The 17,917-nt window shown below is 42.7% G+C and overlaps 2 protein-coding genes across 2 annotated transcripts; one reads left to right on the plus strand and one right to left on the minus strand.

Moving 5' to 3' along the window:
- Positions 1-310: 310 nt before the first annotated feature.
- adob (2-aminoethanethiol (cysteamine) dioxygenase b) lies at positions 311-5,425 on the plus strand. The gene is made up of 2 exons (XM_049600827.1): positions 311-552; positions 2,421-5,425. Exon 2 carries the CDS (start codon positions 2,557-2,559, stop codon positions 3,334-3,336), a length of 780 nt encoding a protein of 259 aa, XP_049456784.1. The 5' UTR covers positions 311-552; positions 2,421-2,556; the 3' UTR covers positions 3,337-5,425.
- Positions 5,426-10,446: 5,021 nt separating this feature from the next.
- LOC125903930 (early growth response protein 2b-like) lies at positions 10,447-13,454 on the minus strand. Its single transcript, XM_049601124.1, has 2 exons — positions 13,218-13,454; positions 10,447-13,029 (listed from the first exon to the last, which is right to left on the minus strand). Exons 1-2 carry the CDS (start codon positions 13,372-13,374, stop codon positions 11,957-11,959), a joined length of 1,230 nt encoding a protein of 409 aa, XP_049457081.1. The 5' UTR covers positions 13,375-13,454; the 3' UTR covers positions 10,447-11,956.
- Positions 13,455-17,917: the final 4,463 nt, after the last annotated feature.

Raw genomic sequence — 17,917 nt, forward strand, 5'->3', positions numbered from 1 at the left:
TGGGACACTGTGTTGACTGTATTTGAGTAATGCCTGAGGGCAAAGATCATTAATAGTTAAATATACTGTGGCATGCTGGGTATTGTAGTGCTTTGCTTTGACAGTTACTTTGATGTAATGGTAATATTATTCATTCACACATACATTATCGTTGTTTATATGAAGCAACATGAAAGCAATAGCAGCTTTATGTTGTCAATTTCTTTATTAAACCTTATTTGTGTCAGTGACCACAGTGTTAATGGCCGCCTGACTACATATCCCACAATGCACTTTATGTAAACTGGTGAAGCGCTGTCTGGTGCGGACGTGTTTGACAGTTATTCAAAAATGGGGCACTGGGGTCGATAAGACTGACCGTTCAAGAGACAAATGCTGTCTGAAAATCACCCCCATTGATCCACAGCATCGTGTGTTTGTTGTGTTGTTTTTCTCGCGTGTTCGTAAACAAAAAATAGCACGAATGAATGAGCACGTGAAGGAGCAATAAGCGATGAGTTTCAAGCGGTCAATGAACGTGGTGTTGAGCTGACCAAAGAGATGGACAGAGAGGTGAGGTCTCACTCTGCCTTCATTTCGGACCCGGAAGATGTTATCAGATCGTAGCTTTCACTAATTATTATTATTATTATTATTATTATTATTATTATTATTATTATTATTATTTTGTGGTTAAAAAAAAGCAGTAAGAAAAATCAAATATCCTTTTAATTCACTATTTTTTTGTAAGAAAAATATACATTTTTTTGTGAAACAAACATTTGGCTCATTTTTCACTGAAGCATTTATTACAGGAAGCTTTAGTTAACATACATTATCCTGTTTCTCATTTAGTTTTTCTTGCAATAAAAGGCCAGATTTAAATCTCAATTTGTGTGCCAAGCAGGGCCGTAGCAACAAATGCTGGGTCCTGTGCTGAAGAAGTCTCTGTGGGGCCCCCCACCATTCCTCTCTAGATCCATCTCTCTCTCTCATGCATGGATGGATTAATGGGCACACATCCAGGGGCCCAAAGTGTTTGGGACCCCCTAGCCTTCACCTTTAAAATGTCAAATGTTACACGTTATATATGTACTGACCAAGAAGAAACTCAGACTGACCACAAAGAGACACAAATCCACAAAACAATGCATAACGACTACAAAGAGATGCAAAACCACCACAAAGTCTGCGTGTGTCGCCCCTTTAGCCTCAAAATCTGCCCATGCTCTCGTGCAGCTTTTGAAATTTTCTTTTACAAAGCAAGTTTGCTTTGTTTCCCTTTTGGAACCCCAATTTCTCTTTCTTGGGAGAAGACATGACAACGTACGTTGGTCCTCCACCAGCATTAGCAGTCACTAACTCAACTCTAGCTATGTTTAGAGACAAAACCCCTGTCTGTTTAAAGTGGTAATATCATGCTGTCATGCTACCTCTCCATTCTGTATATGAGATTCGAAAGCAAAATGGGAACGGAGGTAGTAACAGCGCCAAAACGGTGTGTGTATAAGCAGCATATCTAGCAGGATAGGACCAAGGGCAGGATGGGTGTGACATTTTGATGATGCGTGTGACCCACTGCGGGAGATAAAAAAGCTGCTAGCAGCAGTTAGCGGCTAGCTCAAAGGAGAACATCGGCTGAAAATGTCCGCAAATTGGGAAAAACAATGAGGTCCTGGAGCTCCTTACCCTCCAAGCAGATCATCAACATATTAAAGGGATGGCAAATGATTGTTATTGACACACTGATGTCATTGTAGTTTAGAAAGCATTGCTGGTGCATAAGTTTTATGTCACACAAGCGGCTGACGCTGTTGTGCTACATGTCACACCTGTGACGACTCTGTTGATTGTGGAAAGCCATAATGCCATGTATTATTACACCCTGAAGCAGCATCATGCCGCCATCGTTTGGTTCTGTGTAAAAATGCAAAGGAGGCATAAAGAAGGGACTTTGTAGCAGCTCTATAGTGAGATGTAAAAAGGGGTGAAGTCTAGTGCAGGGGGCGGACTAAACCATTCTGCTCCTTTAAAGGATGAAGGGGGGCCCTCACCTCAGAGGGCTTCCCACTATTTAGTTTTTTATACAAATTTCAGTTTTTCAGTTGATTTATTCAGCCAATTTTAATTTATTATTATGGCATTAATGAGGTAGATTTTTTTTTTTTAAATGCCAACAAAAAAAGTTTAAGATCAGTACATTTAATAGGAGTGACACTCCAGTCAAGTTTTTTTTTTTTTTTTTTTAAACAATTTGGCTCAGATTTGGGGAATAAATGTTGTTTATTTAATTTTACTACTTTTATTTTATTTTATTTTATTTTATTTTACTCTATATTGTATTTTGTTTTGTTTTACTTTACTTTATTATTTTATTTGATTTTACTTTAAGTTTTTTGTGTAATCAGGCTCATATTAGTTTGTACTACAAACTTCCACAGATCCGAGGAGCAGTGCCTGCGGAGTGAGCCATCTTGTTCCCAGACGATCTTTGGCGCTAGCTAAGGGGCTACAGCTACAGGCTGCAGCTAACCCAACGACAACCGGAGACCGGGCAGCGTCGTTCTTCGCTCCGGTATGATGCCAGGTGATAGCAACATGACCTCCATGGTTCAGAGAATAGCTCGGCAGGCTCTGGTCACCTTCAGGAACCCGCCTCGAGCCGGCGAAGAGGCGGGTAAATCTTTCCTGGAGAACCAGAGCAAGCTGAAGAGCCTGATGACGGAAGTGCGGGCGGCGGACCTGAAGCTCGTCCCGCGGAGAGCAGACGGCAGCTCGCCCGGCGTGTCCCCTCACCTCCCGTACCACCACGGCGGGCCCCCGGTCACGTATATGCACATCTGCGAGACGGACCACTTCAGCATGGGGGTGTTTCTGCTGAAAAGCGGCGCCTCCATCCCGCTGCACGACCACCCGGGGATGCACGGCATGCTCAAAGTCATGTACGGCAAGGTCAGGATCAGCTGCTTCGACAAGCTGGAGCGTCCGGCCGGCAGCACGCAGGCAGCGCCGCCGCTGCCCCCGCTGCCCCCGGCCCAGGTGGGCGCTCTGCGCCGCTACCTGCGCCGCTCCACCAATGAGTTAACGGAGGAGAGCGGCCCGTGCGTCCTCTTCCCCGACCGGGACAACCTCCACCAGATCGACGCCGTGGACGGCCCCACGGCGTTCATGGACATCCTGGCCCCGCCGTACGACCCGGACGAGGGCAGAGACTGTCACTATTACAAGGTCCTGACAGAAGCGGAGGTTAAAGACACAGAGCAGAAGGAGAAGGAGGTCTGGCTCATGGAGATCTCACAGCCGCCGGATTTCTGGTGCGGAGGGGAGCCGTACCCGGGCCCGGAGGTCTGCCTCTGATCCACCTGACTGACCTGCTGCTGCAACATGTCATCTTTTCCTCGGGCTGGTCTGGTGTGTGCATCCTGTAGTGGCACAAGGCCGGAGCTTTGGGACGGACTACCTGTGCTAAATGAAGGGTCAATCTGAATCAATAATCCATGTGTCAGCAGCGTTAGGGAGCCAGAATGTAACTGAACAGGTGAAACCACACAGCTCAACTCCAGGTGACCTCATTGTCAGGTGTTGTTAGTGCTGCCCTGCCATGGTGGAGAGCTGCAACTTTCACAGGTGAAATATAATCCATTTCACTTGAGCAAAAATTGGAGCCCCAGGCAGCTCTAAACCAACATCCTGTTAGTGCTGTGATCACCCTGTGTGTCTGTGTAGAGCATATTATTGCCAGAAAAGAAAGCAGCTAGTTGAGTAATTGTACTTTTACTGCGCTTACTGGTTGTCTTTAGTATGGGGAAACCAAATTACACTCACCAGATGTCTCTTTTACCCCCAGAAAGAGACGGAAACACATTTTCATGATGCGTTTTTTTACTTAGTCCTTAATTCTCTGAGGTTATCATGTTCATTTTGGCATTGTCATGTCCAAAATGTCCACAGTCATGTGGGAGAAGATGTTTAAAAGCAAGTCGATGTGTAACTTTGACCTTTGGTCTTAAAGAAAATGCTGTACAGCCACAGAGGAGTGACAGGGTGTTCAGTCCCTCCACCACATGCACATGGCTTTATCAAGCAGATTTAGTTGATTAAAGGTGGTGTAATTTCGCAACCCAACACAGGAGCATATCATCTCTCAGACGATAGGTTTCAAATCTGAAAAGCACCATAAATGACAGGCTTACAGTATGACCCTACAAGGTATTTCTGCACAGTGAATGCCAAGAAATGACAAAATGATGACGTGCAGGGTGCTCGTGCTGTGTTCAAGAAAAGTCAGGAAGTTTGTCACTTGCGTCCTGGTTGAAGTCTGTGCTTCATGTTTCCAAAATAGGCAATATTTCACTTTCAGTAGTACACAGCAATACTTTTAGTAACCTCTAAATGTACAACATTTCAGCTTTCAGTATTGCATGAAGTGTCAAACGCTAATATGTATCTAACATGTGCTGCTGCGTCTATATTTACATGCTGCAACACTGACACATAATAGTTGCAGTTCTATTATAATATTCTTGTTAAAACTTCCAGACTTCTGACAGCGTCTTGAACGCAGCATTGAAAACAATTGCCCCAGCCTGAGTTGAGCTGTCTAGGTGGAAGTATCCCGGGACCACGCAGGGGAAGTGTGTGTCCATGTGTTTTTAATTGTCTTCCTGCTTCAGGCTTTGTGACGTTCGGATAAAGAACTGTGTGAATCTTCAGGTCTGCTTTTGAAGACTCAAATATATCTTAAACTGCTCTTTATTTTTCTCTCTCTGGCTCTGTGGATTAGGACTCTACAAACTGTAAACTGCCTTCTTTTTGTTTCTGGGAAAATGTTTGATCCTCAGGTTTGTTTGTGATTTGTTTCGCAGATGGATTTTTAGGAGATTGAAAGATGTGCACTACGTTATTTGGCCACAAAGTATGAACTGTGTGTGGCTACAACATACAGATTTTAAAAAGGGTTTTGTCGCAGTTTGAGGTCAGAATGAATCAGAACTGTTGAATGTGAGGGTTGGGTTTCTAATAAAGTTTATAGAGTGAGAAGTGGGATGGTTTCAAGCTCAGCAGCATATAAAGTGAAGCTGTAAGCACTTACAGTAACGTAACAATATGGTTCAATGTAGGTTTAATTCAAAAATGCATGTATACGTATAGTCATAATAAAATCTCAGCAAAGTTTTGGAGAATGGGACTTTTTCAGATAAGTTTAATTTCAAACTAAGGCGTACTTTGGAAAACAACTTGCTGCACACTTTTCATGTGAGAGCAGTGAGTAAGACTGACGGGCTGTTTGTTGTATGACGGTGGGAATAAAGACCGTGCAGGTCTCCTCATCAGCAGAAAGCTTGTTAAATCAGGCCAGAATCTGATTGTGTGCTAAATGATCAGTACCTGTATCAATGTTTGTAGCCTGTAATGATGGTTAATATAAAATGTGCTGTTTATTTTGCCTAAGCATGTGTTGTGCTTTATTTGCTTCAGAGTGTGATGAGTCGCTCGGGAAAGCACCTTGATTCCTTCAGGACATTTTTGTAGAAGTACCGTAAAACTTGGGACAGGCCTTTAATTCCTTTCACACAAAACTGTCTCAGTTAAGATGGATAATACAATCAAATTGTTTATTTGAACCAGTATGAATATTACTTGCATAAAAATAAACATCAATTATGAATTATTAATTTGATCCAGCGCCGAAAGACAACACCTCAGAGAGATGAAAGTTATGACCCTCGTTTTACTGCACTTGAAAAATATGGTCACGAGTGTACTGACACAACACGATTTTATCCTGTTAAAACAATACTCATAACTTGGATTCATTTTTTATGAAAAAACCCTTTTGATTATTTTGATGTGAGGACCCTTACGGACTAAAGGAACACAAATAACTTACCGGGTTATCAAGGAATAGACGCATATTTTGGTGTTATGAAAGCATCAGAGGAAGGGAGTCTTGTTTTTTTGTCATGGTGTTAAATCTAAATGAATTACAGTCTTCTCTGGTGCTCATGGTTTCCGTAAAACCTGACTGAATGATTGATTGTTGAGAATCTAACTAAGCTAATGTAGCATCTCCATATTGACAAAAAAATTCAAATATTTATATCTGTATGCACGATCTAACCAGCTAATTAATGTTAGCTCAAATTGGTTGTCAACAACCAGTTTCATATCTCCAAAGAGCTTCCATAAAAGTGAACCGCTTGGCCACCAGACCAGGCTTCTAATTGAGACAGGCCTTTATTCATCAAAATGTGTAGCTACACCGGGCCAGTAAAAGAGACTAGGCTTTTAATTGAAGTATTAGGGTATCCTGTTACTTAGTGTGTCTCTGAACATGTTGGCAAAGTAAAATCTTGTGAATCAAGTTGCTGATCTAAACTTTTTTGCACTCTCGTCAAAACTTTATATTTCCTTTTAACTGGTTGATGGAGAAAGCTCTGTGTGATTAAGGGGTCGGTTTCTGTGTCTCTGTTGGGATCCTGAAGTTAAACGTTTAGTCTGTCACACAGCAGCTGTGTAGGTGTAAATGAATACTGCCGTTTTTTTGAGTAATTCAGGTATTTTTCAAACCAGATCTCACTGGAATCTCAGCCTGTTCTCACTCTCGACTCCTCAAATGCTGCTGCTTTGTCAGCGATGTCTGCAGACACAGACGCACAGAGGCATCTTCTGTGGGGGTATAATATACACCAGGTGTGTCAGTTTTAGATGCAGCGGGCAACAACACAAGTTGTCAAATACCACCGCTTTGTCAAGTGGATATCGTCGTCAGACATGGTCTCACAGAGGCACCCTTCTCGGCAGTATTATATGCACTGGGTGGCGTCAGATTGTAACGTTGCCTGCAACTGGGGGGGTGGATGGGTCAAACAAATTCTGGACTTTCACCCATGAATCTGCTGTTTGTTTCCCGTGTGAGGTTTTTTTTTCCTAAACCTAACCATGGAGTTTTGTTGCCTAAATCTAAGGAAGTAAATCTAAAAAGGAAGTGATTTACCTACATTATAAGTTCATTTTGAAAAAGACTGTGCATGTAACGAGTAGAAACTACATGTCCAATAAAAACCGAAATACATTTTGAAATATATTTAGACATGTAGGCCCACTGACAAAGCGGTGGTGTTTGATGATTTGGGATTAAGAATTTGTTGTAAAAAGGACCACGACCTTTTAACATCACATTACATAGTGGCATGTAATATGTTAAAATTAGATGCTCTAACGGCTGCAACTTTAAGCAGGTGGTTAACGTTGTGAAACGGTAGCAGTTTGGTGAGGTCTAGAAAAAGGTTGCAGTTTCTATGGCTGACCCAAATGCTTCAAAGCTTCAAATGTTGCCATGGTAATCAACTTCCAAATCACTTTAGATAATAGTCCACTGGTCATGACAAGTAATATTCACTGTGATGTAAGTACCTAAAGTACATAAAATAACGTCAGCACTGACTTTTGGGCTGTTCTATCTGAATCGCACACTATCAGTTCAGCTGTTCTATAAAGGGTGTGCTGTTGCATGGAGTATGCATACAATAGGAACATTTTACTGTGTTACAACATTGCACCATGAACTCTGAGCCTTTTGCTCACTCATATGTCACAGTCCATAGTGTGAAATTTGTAGTACAAGACAAAGTGTGACTTTGAACACAGCAGATCAAAAAATGATCACTTAATGTTGCCATAGAGATGCAACAAAACTGCATTCATCAAGCTGCTCTCCAGTGGCTCCCTGTGGCCTTGACAAAAACAATATGAATATGGAAATGACTAATGACTTGTTTTTTTTAACATTTGAATTTTCATTTATCAGTGTTGCATGCTGAAAGAAATTTGTACATTCTCCATGTTAGGCCTATATACCAAATGAAAAATGTTTTAACCTGTCAACAGTTTAAATGTATGTAATACATCTACTGCCTGGCACCTTTTCCTTGAAATTTTGCTGAACCTTGACAGCAGTGACTAGTTTTGAGTCTCCCTATCTAGTTAGCTTTGGATGCCAAATCCAAAAAAGTGAAAATCTATGAATAAAACAGAGAATTTAATGGTGTGGGGATGGATTTGTTTGCTTTCAGTGCCAGCTCTGCAAAGTTAAAGCTCCAAATAATCATAAATAGTGCCCTGCACAGTAGCCACCTTGTATTGAAACATCTTAATGAATGTGTATTTAGACTACTAGACTTTAGAATACGTGATGTTACTTTCATTATAAGGCACAAATGTGTTTTGCAGCTCCATGCGATTTTTTTAAATTTATTTTTGGTCAAAAATGGCTCTTTTAATAGTAAAGGTTGCTGACCCCTGACTTCAATAATTAACTAGTCACATTTATGTGCTGTCATCCATTATTGCTGCTTCTTCAACCAGCTGTCAATCATCTGTCCACAGCTCAGTCAATGTGTATCTTCTGCTGTGCAAAGGATTGTGGGTCAGAAGAGCTAGAAAAGCATGCTGTAGGACATCCTTGTGTTTTTGGCATATTGCATTTAAGGTATAATGTATTGGGACTTATTAAATCTTTTTGTGGCATACTAAATAGTATGATCATATTGAAAGGCACCACTGGTTTCTTTCAGGACACAAATTGTGGTCTCCTGGGTTAAAGTCCTGTGTTTGTTTGACTCGTCCACCACCACAACCTCTATGCAGACTTTGATGCTCTTTATACTACCTACGGGGTTACTTTTCATCAACGTTGTTCACCACAACAAAGGATCCTAACTGACTTTTCACTGGTATTTTCTTACATGCCACCACTGTATAATGTGTTAAGAGGTCCTGGTCATTTCATGTATTTCTATGAGACCAGGATGTATTTTTCCTACACTAGTGAAGTCAGATTTTGCAAATATTACATGTTAACCCCTCTACGTGTGTGTCTGTAAGGTGTCCACATACTTTTGCCCGCAGAGAGTATTTTAAACACACCCAAAATATAGATTCTGGATGTGGGTGTGGGTGTTAAGTAGCTTAAATCACAGAGTCTTTAAGTTTATTTTTGACAGGAAAATCTCAACCTCACTGTCTATTTAGTAGCCAGCGCTTTTGATAATGAATCATGATCTTCAGGAGATGGAGTTTCAAACATGGATGAGAAGAAATTTGAGAAAATAGAAATCTGACAACTAGGCAAACATATTTTACTGTGGAAGGTCATGTGAAAGGATCAAAAGCTGCAGAGGAACCTCTGAATAGACACAAAAACACAAAGGTTGAACCAAGTCAATGTTTTCCAAGTCACAAGTAAGTCTTAACTCTTCGCACTTACTTCCCGAGTCAAGTCCGAAGTCCTAACCTTCGAGTCCCAAACAAGTCATAATGTGAGCTTCACAAATGGCAACCTCTGGAGCTGAAAAATGAAGCCAACACGGAAGTTTCAAAACCTGCAGTTCCTCCAACGGCCACTTGAGGCTGGCTCTGGAAGAGAGTAAACCCCCATAGACCCCTAGGTTAAAATGCCCAACTTCACAGCAGAAATAAACACGTTTACAGCCTGATATAAATAACGAGTTTGGTCTCTGTAGCTAATTTCAACATTCATGACAACTGAACGGGGGTTAATTTTTACATAACTCACCTGTTTACATTTCATTAAGGCTTAAAGTTACACATAATTAAGGGCGTGGCCACTTTGAGTTACAGGCTTGTGCTCGGCTTCTCAGTCAGATCCACCCCTCACTCCTCTCCAGCTCCAGCCTCTCACCCAAATACGGTCACCTCTGGCTCCAAGAAACCAAGATGGTGACAGCTATGCTGAAGTTGAGTCTTCAAAATGGGAGTCCACAAACCAATGGGTGGCGCCATGGAAGCTAGGTTTATTATTTTTACAGTAATTCATTCATTCAATAACGCTAGCCAATTACAGCTCGCTGTGTTATTGTTAGTCTTGACTTACCGTTCTTTGTGCAATTTCAAATGTCGAACAAACTTAGAAGTTGTGTCTCCATCTGTAATTGACTCGCATGTTTTGCATAGCTACTGCATTTTTTGTTTGTTTTTTATTTTGACCACTGTGTAGTTTTTGTACGCAAACAAACTTATTTTTCAAACTGGCGCTCGATAACTTAACGTTAGTTCTTCATGGGTCTCTCCTGCAACTTGATTGGATGCAGTCGGATTGGTTTCAAAACAAAGTGAATCATCTGTGGAGTCATCTGTTGACCTGCTGGGAGTTACTAGTGTTACCGTTGTGAAGGGAAATGAACAGAATCATGGCAATCATTTTAAATCAAATTTCAAGTCAAAAGGGTAAAGTACAAGTAAAGTCTCGAGTCATTTGTGGTTAACTCCAAATGGAGTTGCAAGTCTCTTTTGATTCTGTTGAGTCTAAAGTCATCAAATTTGACTTGAGCCCAAGTCATGTGACTTGAGTCCACCCCTCTGCAAAAACAACTTATACTATGCCAAAGAAAATCGCAGCAACAACTTGACAAGTCAACATTTATTTGCATTGACAAGAAGCATCAGTCCAGCAGAATAAAAGCTTTAGTGCTTGACTCGTTTGCATAAAAATTATAAAACACAAAAAACAGAACTTTTATTTGTCCAGTGACTCTTTCTCTCTTTATCTCACATTCATCAGGTAGAAATGCTGGTTGGATCTTTACAAGTATCAACAGGTCTGTGCATACACCTGAAAGCATCCAGAAATAAAAATCTAACCTGAAAAGTAAACAGATTATCAGGCTACAGTCTCATAAAGTCCCAACATGTGCTGTGTATAAACCAAAGTCCATTCTTCATCAGGTAAATTAAACATTGTTTCGACATTTCTAATATGATACAAAAACCAGGTTAAAAAAAAGCTTCATTTTGCTGCGTCTAGCGAATTAAATTGTCACTGAGTTTTCCACTGTAGCCCTGCCCTGATTTGTGATGTCACAGTTTCTCTTGGGTGCACTCTGACATCACTGTTTCCTCACTCCAAGTAGCTTAATATTTTAAATACTGTGCAGCAGAGTCAGACTAAAATAGTGAATGTAATTTCTGTTTGGCATCTGTTTTATGTTCAAACTTTCAAAATGTTGACACATTTTCGTGCCATTTCGTGTATCTGTCTCATGTAAAAACGTCTTCTAACTGTAATATGATATCATTTCAGTTACGGTTTTGAGCATTTGTGATGTAGCTACCATTTAACAGTGGAGGAGAGGATGTGAAGATTCCCAGCTCACAATTAAATTTACATGATCAGAGATGGGATGAAGCCTAAATTACATTTTCCTGACCACAGAACCAAAAAGACAAATTGTAGAAAAGTGAAACTATCTCTCTGTGTTTTGGGGGGAAATGGGTGCACAAAGTTTAAATAAGGGTCCAAAAGCTCCCTCTGACGTCACAATGACTGTATATTTTCTGTTTTTTGTGCATTTTACTGCAGTTAAATGAAGCCAACCCACCGACAGCTGGAGGCAGTGCAGCAGCAGGAAACCCCTCCTGTGTCACTCAGCTGACCTGCAGGATTTTGGCTTCGCGTTTGCAGCCTGAATTGTAATTGAATCCCTGAGAATATGAAGCATAGACAGTAGACACAATGCCTTGCCACGGAGCACTAAAGCAAGCTGTAGCAGTCGGGCACATTGTGTTTTAAAGAGCGTTAGCACACCAGCTGTTACTGCCTTTAGTGTAAACCAAACTGCATTTACATTTCATATAATTTAACCCCAGAATGTTCAGCTCCTTTTGTGTGGACTTATATTTCTGGTAATAATCTGCACCACAGACTGATGACTGAGAAGTTCTGTTCTAGTTAATGTGATAAATAATGACTGAACACCTCACTGAGAACTCAGATTCTCCCTGAAGTTTTTTTTTTTTAAAGATATGGCTTCCAAATGTTTTCCCATCTTTTGTGAGAACAATATAAACTACAGAATATAGATTTGGGGTCTTCTGGCAGACAGACTGTGGCAGGAGCTGATCCAGGTCAGATTCAGAAAGTTTACATTCAGCAGCTTCGGGCAGTGCGCAGTGAGAATTAGGACGCAGAGGACTTTTTCTCCTTCTGCCGGAGATGGATCTTCATGTGCCTCCTCCTCTCGTCACTCCGGGCGAACTTCCGCCCACACTGGTCGCAGGAGAAGGGTTTTTCCCCGGTGTGCGTGCGGATGTGGGTGGTGAGGTGGTCGCTGCGGCTGAAGTTCCTCATGCAGATGCGGCACTGGAAAGGTTTGTGCCCGGTGTGGATGCGCAGGTGTCGGCTCAGCTCGTCCGACCTGGAGAACCTGCGGTCGCAGCTCTCAGCCGGGCACGGGTACGGCCTCTGGTGGACGGGCGTCTTGCTCGGCCGGTTCGGGTACTTCCTGGGTCTCAAGATGGGTCTGAGAGGGAGGTTCTGGTGGCTGGGGAAAGCGGCGGCCATCGGACCCTCGGCGGCCGGCGAGGGCGCACCGAGCGTAAAGTTCCTGATGGTGTTGAGAGGAGTGAGAGGCGGAGGCACCCTGAGGGAGTCTAGCGGGTATGAGAGGGATTTCCTCTCTGGGAAAGCCGTCTGGATATCTCTCTGGCAGCTCTGCTGGTAGAAACCTCCATACTCAGGCATGATAGACAGCAGCGCGGCGCCTTCTACGGTGGGTTTGGGCACAGGGTTGTAGGATGGAGGTGGGTGGTAGGACACGGCGCAGGTGGACGTCGCCAGGTACCCCCCTGCCGACTGATCCTGGTACATATCCCCACTGCATGAGTAGGAAGGAGCTGGGTGATGGTGGGAATGAGGGTGAGGAGGCGCGTACATGTGGCTGATGTCCGGCTGGCCGTGCGCCATGGTGCCGTCCCCCGCGTCGGCTGCGTCTCCCCCTCCTTCTCCTCCTGCGTAAATATCGGGTGACCCTGAACACGATCCAGACACCGTGGCCGGTCCTGGGGTGGCGATGTCAGCGCTGATCACGTTGATGACGTCCCCCGGTGTCCACGGTCCCCCCACGCCTCTGGAGTCCACCGAGAACTTACCGGTAAACGCCACGGGGTGCGTGCGTAAAGTTGCCACGCACTGCGCCAAGTCGCCGTGGAGAGACAGCTCAGGTGCGCTTTTGCCCTCGAACAGAAGACCACCTGGAACATGTAGAAAAGCACAGGTTAGAATGCAAATACAGGATCATATTAACCCTTTGATTTCAGGACACGGTTGCCATCTTACGCGCAATACTCCACGATGATGATTAAAGACATTTTTGGTGCAGTTAAAGTTAGTGCTTTCATCCAACCAAGCCACGCCAGAACAATATGACACAAATTCTTACCGCTGCCATTCTCATCAGGTTTCCCTCCGTGCTCGTCCTCCCCTACGGCCTCTTCTTTAAAAACAATCGTGCCCTCCGCTGTGTACACATTTTTAGGAATACTGTCTACAATGCTGTTGAGAGACACAGAAACCTCATCCGCTATTTTAGCTGTCATCCTGTCTTTGAGATGGAGATCAGATTTAAGCTGATTATATATTCAAGTCCAACTGGATCTCAAACATTTTGTCTGTTCCGCCTCTCATCTCTTGTAAATAGCTCCTGGATGGTGCAGTATGGTTATAAAGGGAATCTCTGGGTGTCCCTTTACGTCATTCACCAAATATGGACTTGGGTTTGTCAAAAAAAAAAGAGGGAACTCCAGAAATAGGACTGGTGGAGCTCACCGTGACGAAACGGGGAAACAATGAAAATTACATGTTGGAGTTTAACTAAATACAAAACTCTCGCCTCATATATGATTGTTGATTTGGGGATTTTATTTGAACATGAATCCCAAACATGAGCACGTGCTTCATGCTGCTGTCAGACTCATGTAAAGGGGGACAAAAAGCTCATCATTCGGAATTCCGGTCACACTTTCTCCATAAATGGATTCTCCGGTCGGTGAGGTGAGAGGATCTCGGTCTGCTTATATGGCTGGTATCCGGGTAAATTTGTGTTGCATTGTTTTGTCTTTGTGCCAGCTGAGCCCACACACTGACTGCACAGACCCATTTGTTTTCTCTCTTGCCTTGTCAGGAACAGATTACTGCTCTGACTGAGTCCTGCTATTGTTGGCCCGCTGAGATAGATGGGGTGATTAGTGACAGAATAATCATTTAATTCATTTCCTCCAGAAGCCGGTGGGTCTTGGTGATTGTTCAAAAAATGGTTTTATGATTGCTGAAGATTTAAAAGCAGACACAAAAGCAGCTACAGTAGGCCTGTGTGTTAGTCCTGCTGATAGATGGAGAGCAAACCTGCAGCTGCAACGGTCTGTAATCTGACAGACATTAAAACCACTCCATTATATGCTACAAACACATTTTAATAGGATTCTCTGAAAAGATGAGGCTGTTTTTAAACACAAAAATTGTTTCTGTTTTTGTTCATAAACAATAAAATTACCATCACATATATCTCATTTTCATCTTGGTTTTAGGCATAAGGCATTATTTTTGGTTAAAGGTGCCCTCTCCGATTTTGTTCCAACATCCACCAGTGTCGTCACATCCCAGAATTTATTTAGAGATCACTGTCGAAACTAAATTTCCAACATCAGCAATCTACATTTGAAGGTAAATACAGAACGATGTTTAATGGCCAACCCAGTCTCACTCTGAAGTCGTCGAAATCCTGCGCTTGGGCAATGTCATACACTGACGAAACAAGCCATCCTTTAACGTTGGCATGTGGCTGGTTGCTGTTATAGTTTAATGGCTAACACTAACTTTCACCTGGGACAGAGGTGTTTGCGTCACGTAAGATTATAAAGCCAAGCCCTGTTCTTTTTTCCTAAACCTAACCACGTGCCTTAGATGTTGAAGGGAAAAAAAGTTAATTCAGGTTGTTTGTAGATGTAGTGCATTTATTTTGAAAGAGACTGTATGCAAACGGTAAATTTCCTGTGAGCACAGAAGTGTATTTTGAAAGAAGACAATTCATGTAACAGCACAACTTGACACGGTGTCCCAGAGTGTTGCCATCCAACGCACCCAGGGTACCTTTCACGTGGATGTGGAATGACCATGACCAAACACTGATATGTGACGAGGTTGGAGTGAGAATGTGTTGCAAAGGTGAAATGACTCGTTTCAATACCAGAATTTGATCCAGTCCGTCCGATAACATTTCTAAAGTGTAAAAAAAAAAGCCTCATGGTCAATCATTTTATCCTCATTCAAGTTAGTGGAGCGCTAAACTGTAATTAGCAGCTCAGCCGCCGTAGGTCTTAAGTGCACTTGGTCTATGGGTTCCATAGTGTGAAAGATCTGGGTATTTTCATACCGTCAGAATCAAGGTTTTTTTTTGGCTTTGTGCACCACTGAACAACTTTAACAGGAATGAACGTCTTTCTAACTCCACACCTCCAGATGGTTTTATTTTCAAAGTTGTAGTCTTCAGATCCAACTCACCTTCAGGACATTTATCAGACCACTCACAGCTCCCTCTGAGACACTAAAGGCTTTATACAACTTTCAAAACACGCAGTAGAACTCCCCAACACATGGAAACACAATGAGGTGGAAAGTCAGTGGAGTTCATGAAATCCTCTGCAGATAGTCATGGTCCTCAGAAGATGAATCCCCTGAACCTTTCCTTTGGCAACATCCACGGATCAGAATTTCTTTTCATAGTTTAGAGTCTCCTTAAATGTAACACGTTACAGCTGTAACATGTATGTTTTCTCTTGCTACATAAATGTCATCATGTGGACATGTGGCCAATACACGAGTAAACATCCCTGAGAAACATCACCAGGATTCCTCCACTCTGCAGCTGGAAAACCAGCTGAACACAAACTAAGTCAAAATTAAGATCCAGGGGTGTTTTTCAAATAGATAAATAAAATCAGGTAGGGAAAAAGTGTATGTATCAATATCGGTATCAGTTGTGGGCCAAATAAATTGTTATATAACGGCATATCGGATATAGACAAAAAAACAATATCGTTTTTTAGCCGTGTTACAACCGTAACTCACACTGTTACAAAAGCCCCGTTTCCACCAAACAGTTCAGTTCAGTACAGTTAAGCTCTGTCCGCTTTTTTCCATTTCCACTGTGAAAAGTTGTGGATGGTACCAATGGAACCGTTCTGTACTGTCCCCATGTTTGGTCCCCCCTCTGTTGGGGTACCTAGCACACAGATCTGGTACTAAAAGGTGAAGCTGTGAACACTGCAGTCTGATTGGTCAATAGAGGACGGTCACTCTGCTCAGGGCTGAGTTGTGGCTGGTTTTGAGGCTCATGTAACCACTGTTCATACTGTGGAGAGTTTTATTAGTAAACTGTAACTATAAAATGAAAGGATGTTTTGCTGCCTCTCACAGCAGCTGGAGTCTGAGAAAAAATAACTTAATTCACTGGGCCGACTGCCGGCAACTTTTAAGGTGGAACGTTAACCTGTAATGTTACTCAGTGCTGAGTTGACGACATGAATCAATCAACACACCTTAAATTTCAGTGTGACAACTTTGACCATTAGTTTAGTTTTTAAATGACATACACTTTTAGTAATGAGTGGATCTTCAAGCATTTATATATGTTAATTTTGACCAGGTTATGTGAACTGCATATGACTGAACTCCGGCAACACTAAACCCCTGAGCTTGCCTGAGAAGGACTAAATGCACAAACCCGCTATTTTTAAATATCCCATGGAGAGAGACTCTCACTGCAGCCTGTTTTATTTTGTTCTGAAAATCTCGGCATGCAGCCTCGTTCTGTGGACGATAAACAAGGTGTAGTCTTCCATCTGTGTCACCGGATGACAAAATACAACACATGCTGGACAGAGCAGTGAGTGATGCAACTCCACCCACATTTAAGAGTACCGTTTGAGGTGGGAACTCTAGGGTCTAGGTACCATGTCTGAAGGGTTACTGTTGGTTCCAAAGGTACCATACCGAAAATGTTTGGTGGAAACAGGCTAAAGACTCACATGTGCTTCATTTGAAACATTGGACAACGTCCACACTTGGTTCAATTGCTCACAACTTGTTTCTTCTATGGTAAAACTGTAAGTGGTTTATGATAGCAAGAACATGTAGGCTGTTTGTATGAAAATATTACACATATAGGTAAAATAATCTCTGAGTAGAAGAGTAAAAAGTGAAAATGTTGCAGTTATGGTGACCCTCCCCTATGAGGATGAACCATTTTTGTCATGAGCGTTCCTCCAGCACCATCCTCAAGACCAAACTTCCTCCTCAGAGGATGAACCCCTTTGATTTTAAACACCTCGTAAGCTTTCCTTTGGTATTCACCAGGACAGAAAATCAGGACGGAAAAGACTGAATCCTTTAAGATGTGTGGAGTGTAAACAGAACATATTTAAATCTGTTTGATTTGCTGATTAGATGATTAAAGAGCTGTCGAAGCCGAAGCCTTCTGCTGCATCTCTGAGCTGTGGAGACGAACACACAGCGAGCAGGAGGACCGCAGCTCCTCGAGCCTTTTGAACGCCCACAGTTACAAAAATGTTGGTGTGTATTGTCGTTGTGTGGCGAGCCGCCCACCCTGTGGCAGATGGGGGTTTGGTTGGTCCGTGCGCACACTCACACAATCACACACACACACACACACACACACACACACACACACACACACACACACACACACACAGAGGAATGAACAAGCTCTGAAACCAAATGCACGCACTTAGGAAACACACACACTTTCTCGCAAACAATCCCACACACACACACACACAAAATACACACTTTCACTTGGTGTTTCTGTAACAAACATAAACACCAACACACACACTTTCTCTGTCAAAATCTGTCAAACAAACACACACAAACCCACCCACATACACACAAAATCTTTCTTTTTCCTCTCTCCACACACACTAACACGCGCACGCACACACACACACACACACACACTGCTCCGTGGGGACGTTGCCCTGCTTCCACCCTTCGCCCACGCTCCTCCAAGCCGCCGAGGCTCTGGGGGGTTTTTGGTTTTGTGTTTGGTGGCTCGAGGTGTCAGCC

Source organism: Epinephelus fuscoguttatus, linkage group LG16 (genome assembly GCF_011397635.1).
Source record: "Epinephelus fuscoguttatus linkage group LG16, E.fuscoguttatus.final_Chr_v1".
In the NCBI taxonomy this organism is placed as follows: domain Eukaryota; kingdom Metazoa; phylum Chordata; class Actinopteri; order Perciformes; family Serranidae; genus Epinephelus; species Epinephelus fuscoguttatus.

What these genes read in the sequence shown, in the direction of transcription:
- adob (XM_049600827.1), top strand. Translation starts at nt 2,557, where the DNA reads ATGATGCCAGGTGATAGCAACATGACCTCCATGGTTCAGAGAATAGCT.
- LOC125903930 (XM_049601124.1), bottom strand. Translation starts at nt 13,374, where the DNA reads ATGACAGCTAAAATAGCGGATGAGGTTTCTGTGTCTCTCAACAGCATT. An exon ending in ACCTGATGAGAATGGCAGCG is followed by an intron (nt 13,030 to 13,217) that starts GTAAGAATTTGT and finishes TACATGTTCCAG; the next exon opens with GTGGTCTTCTGTTCGAGGGC.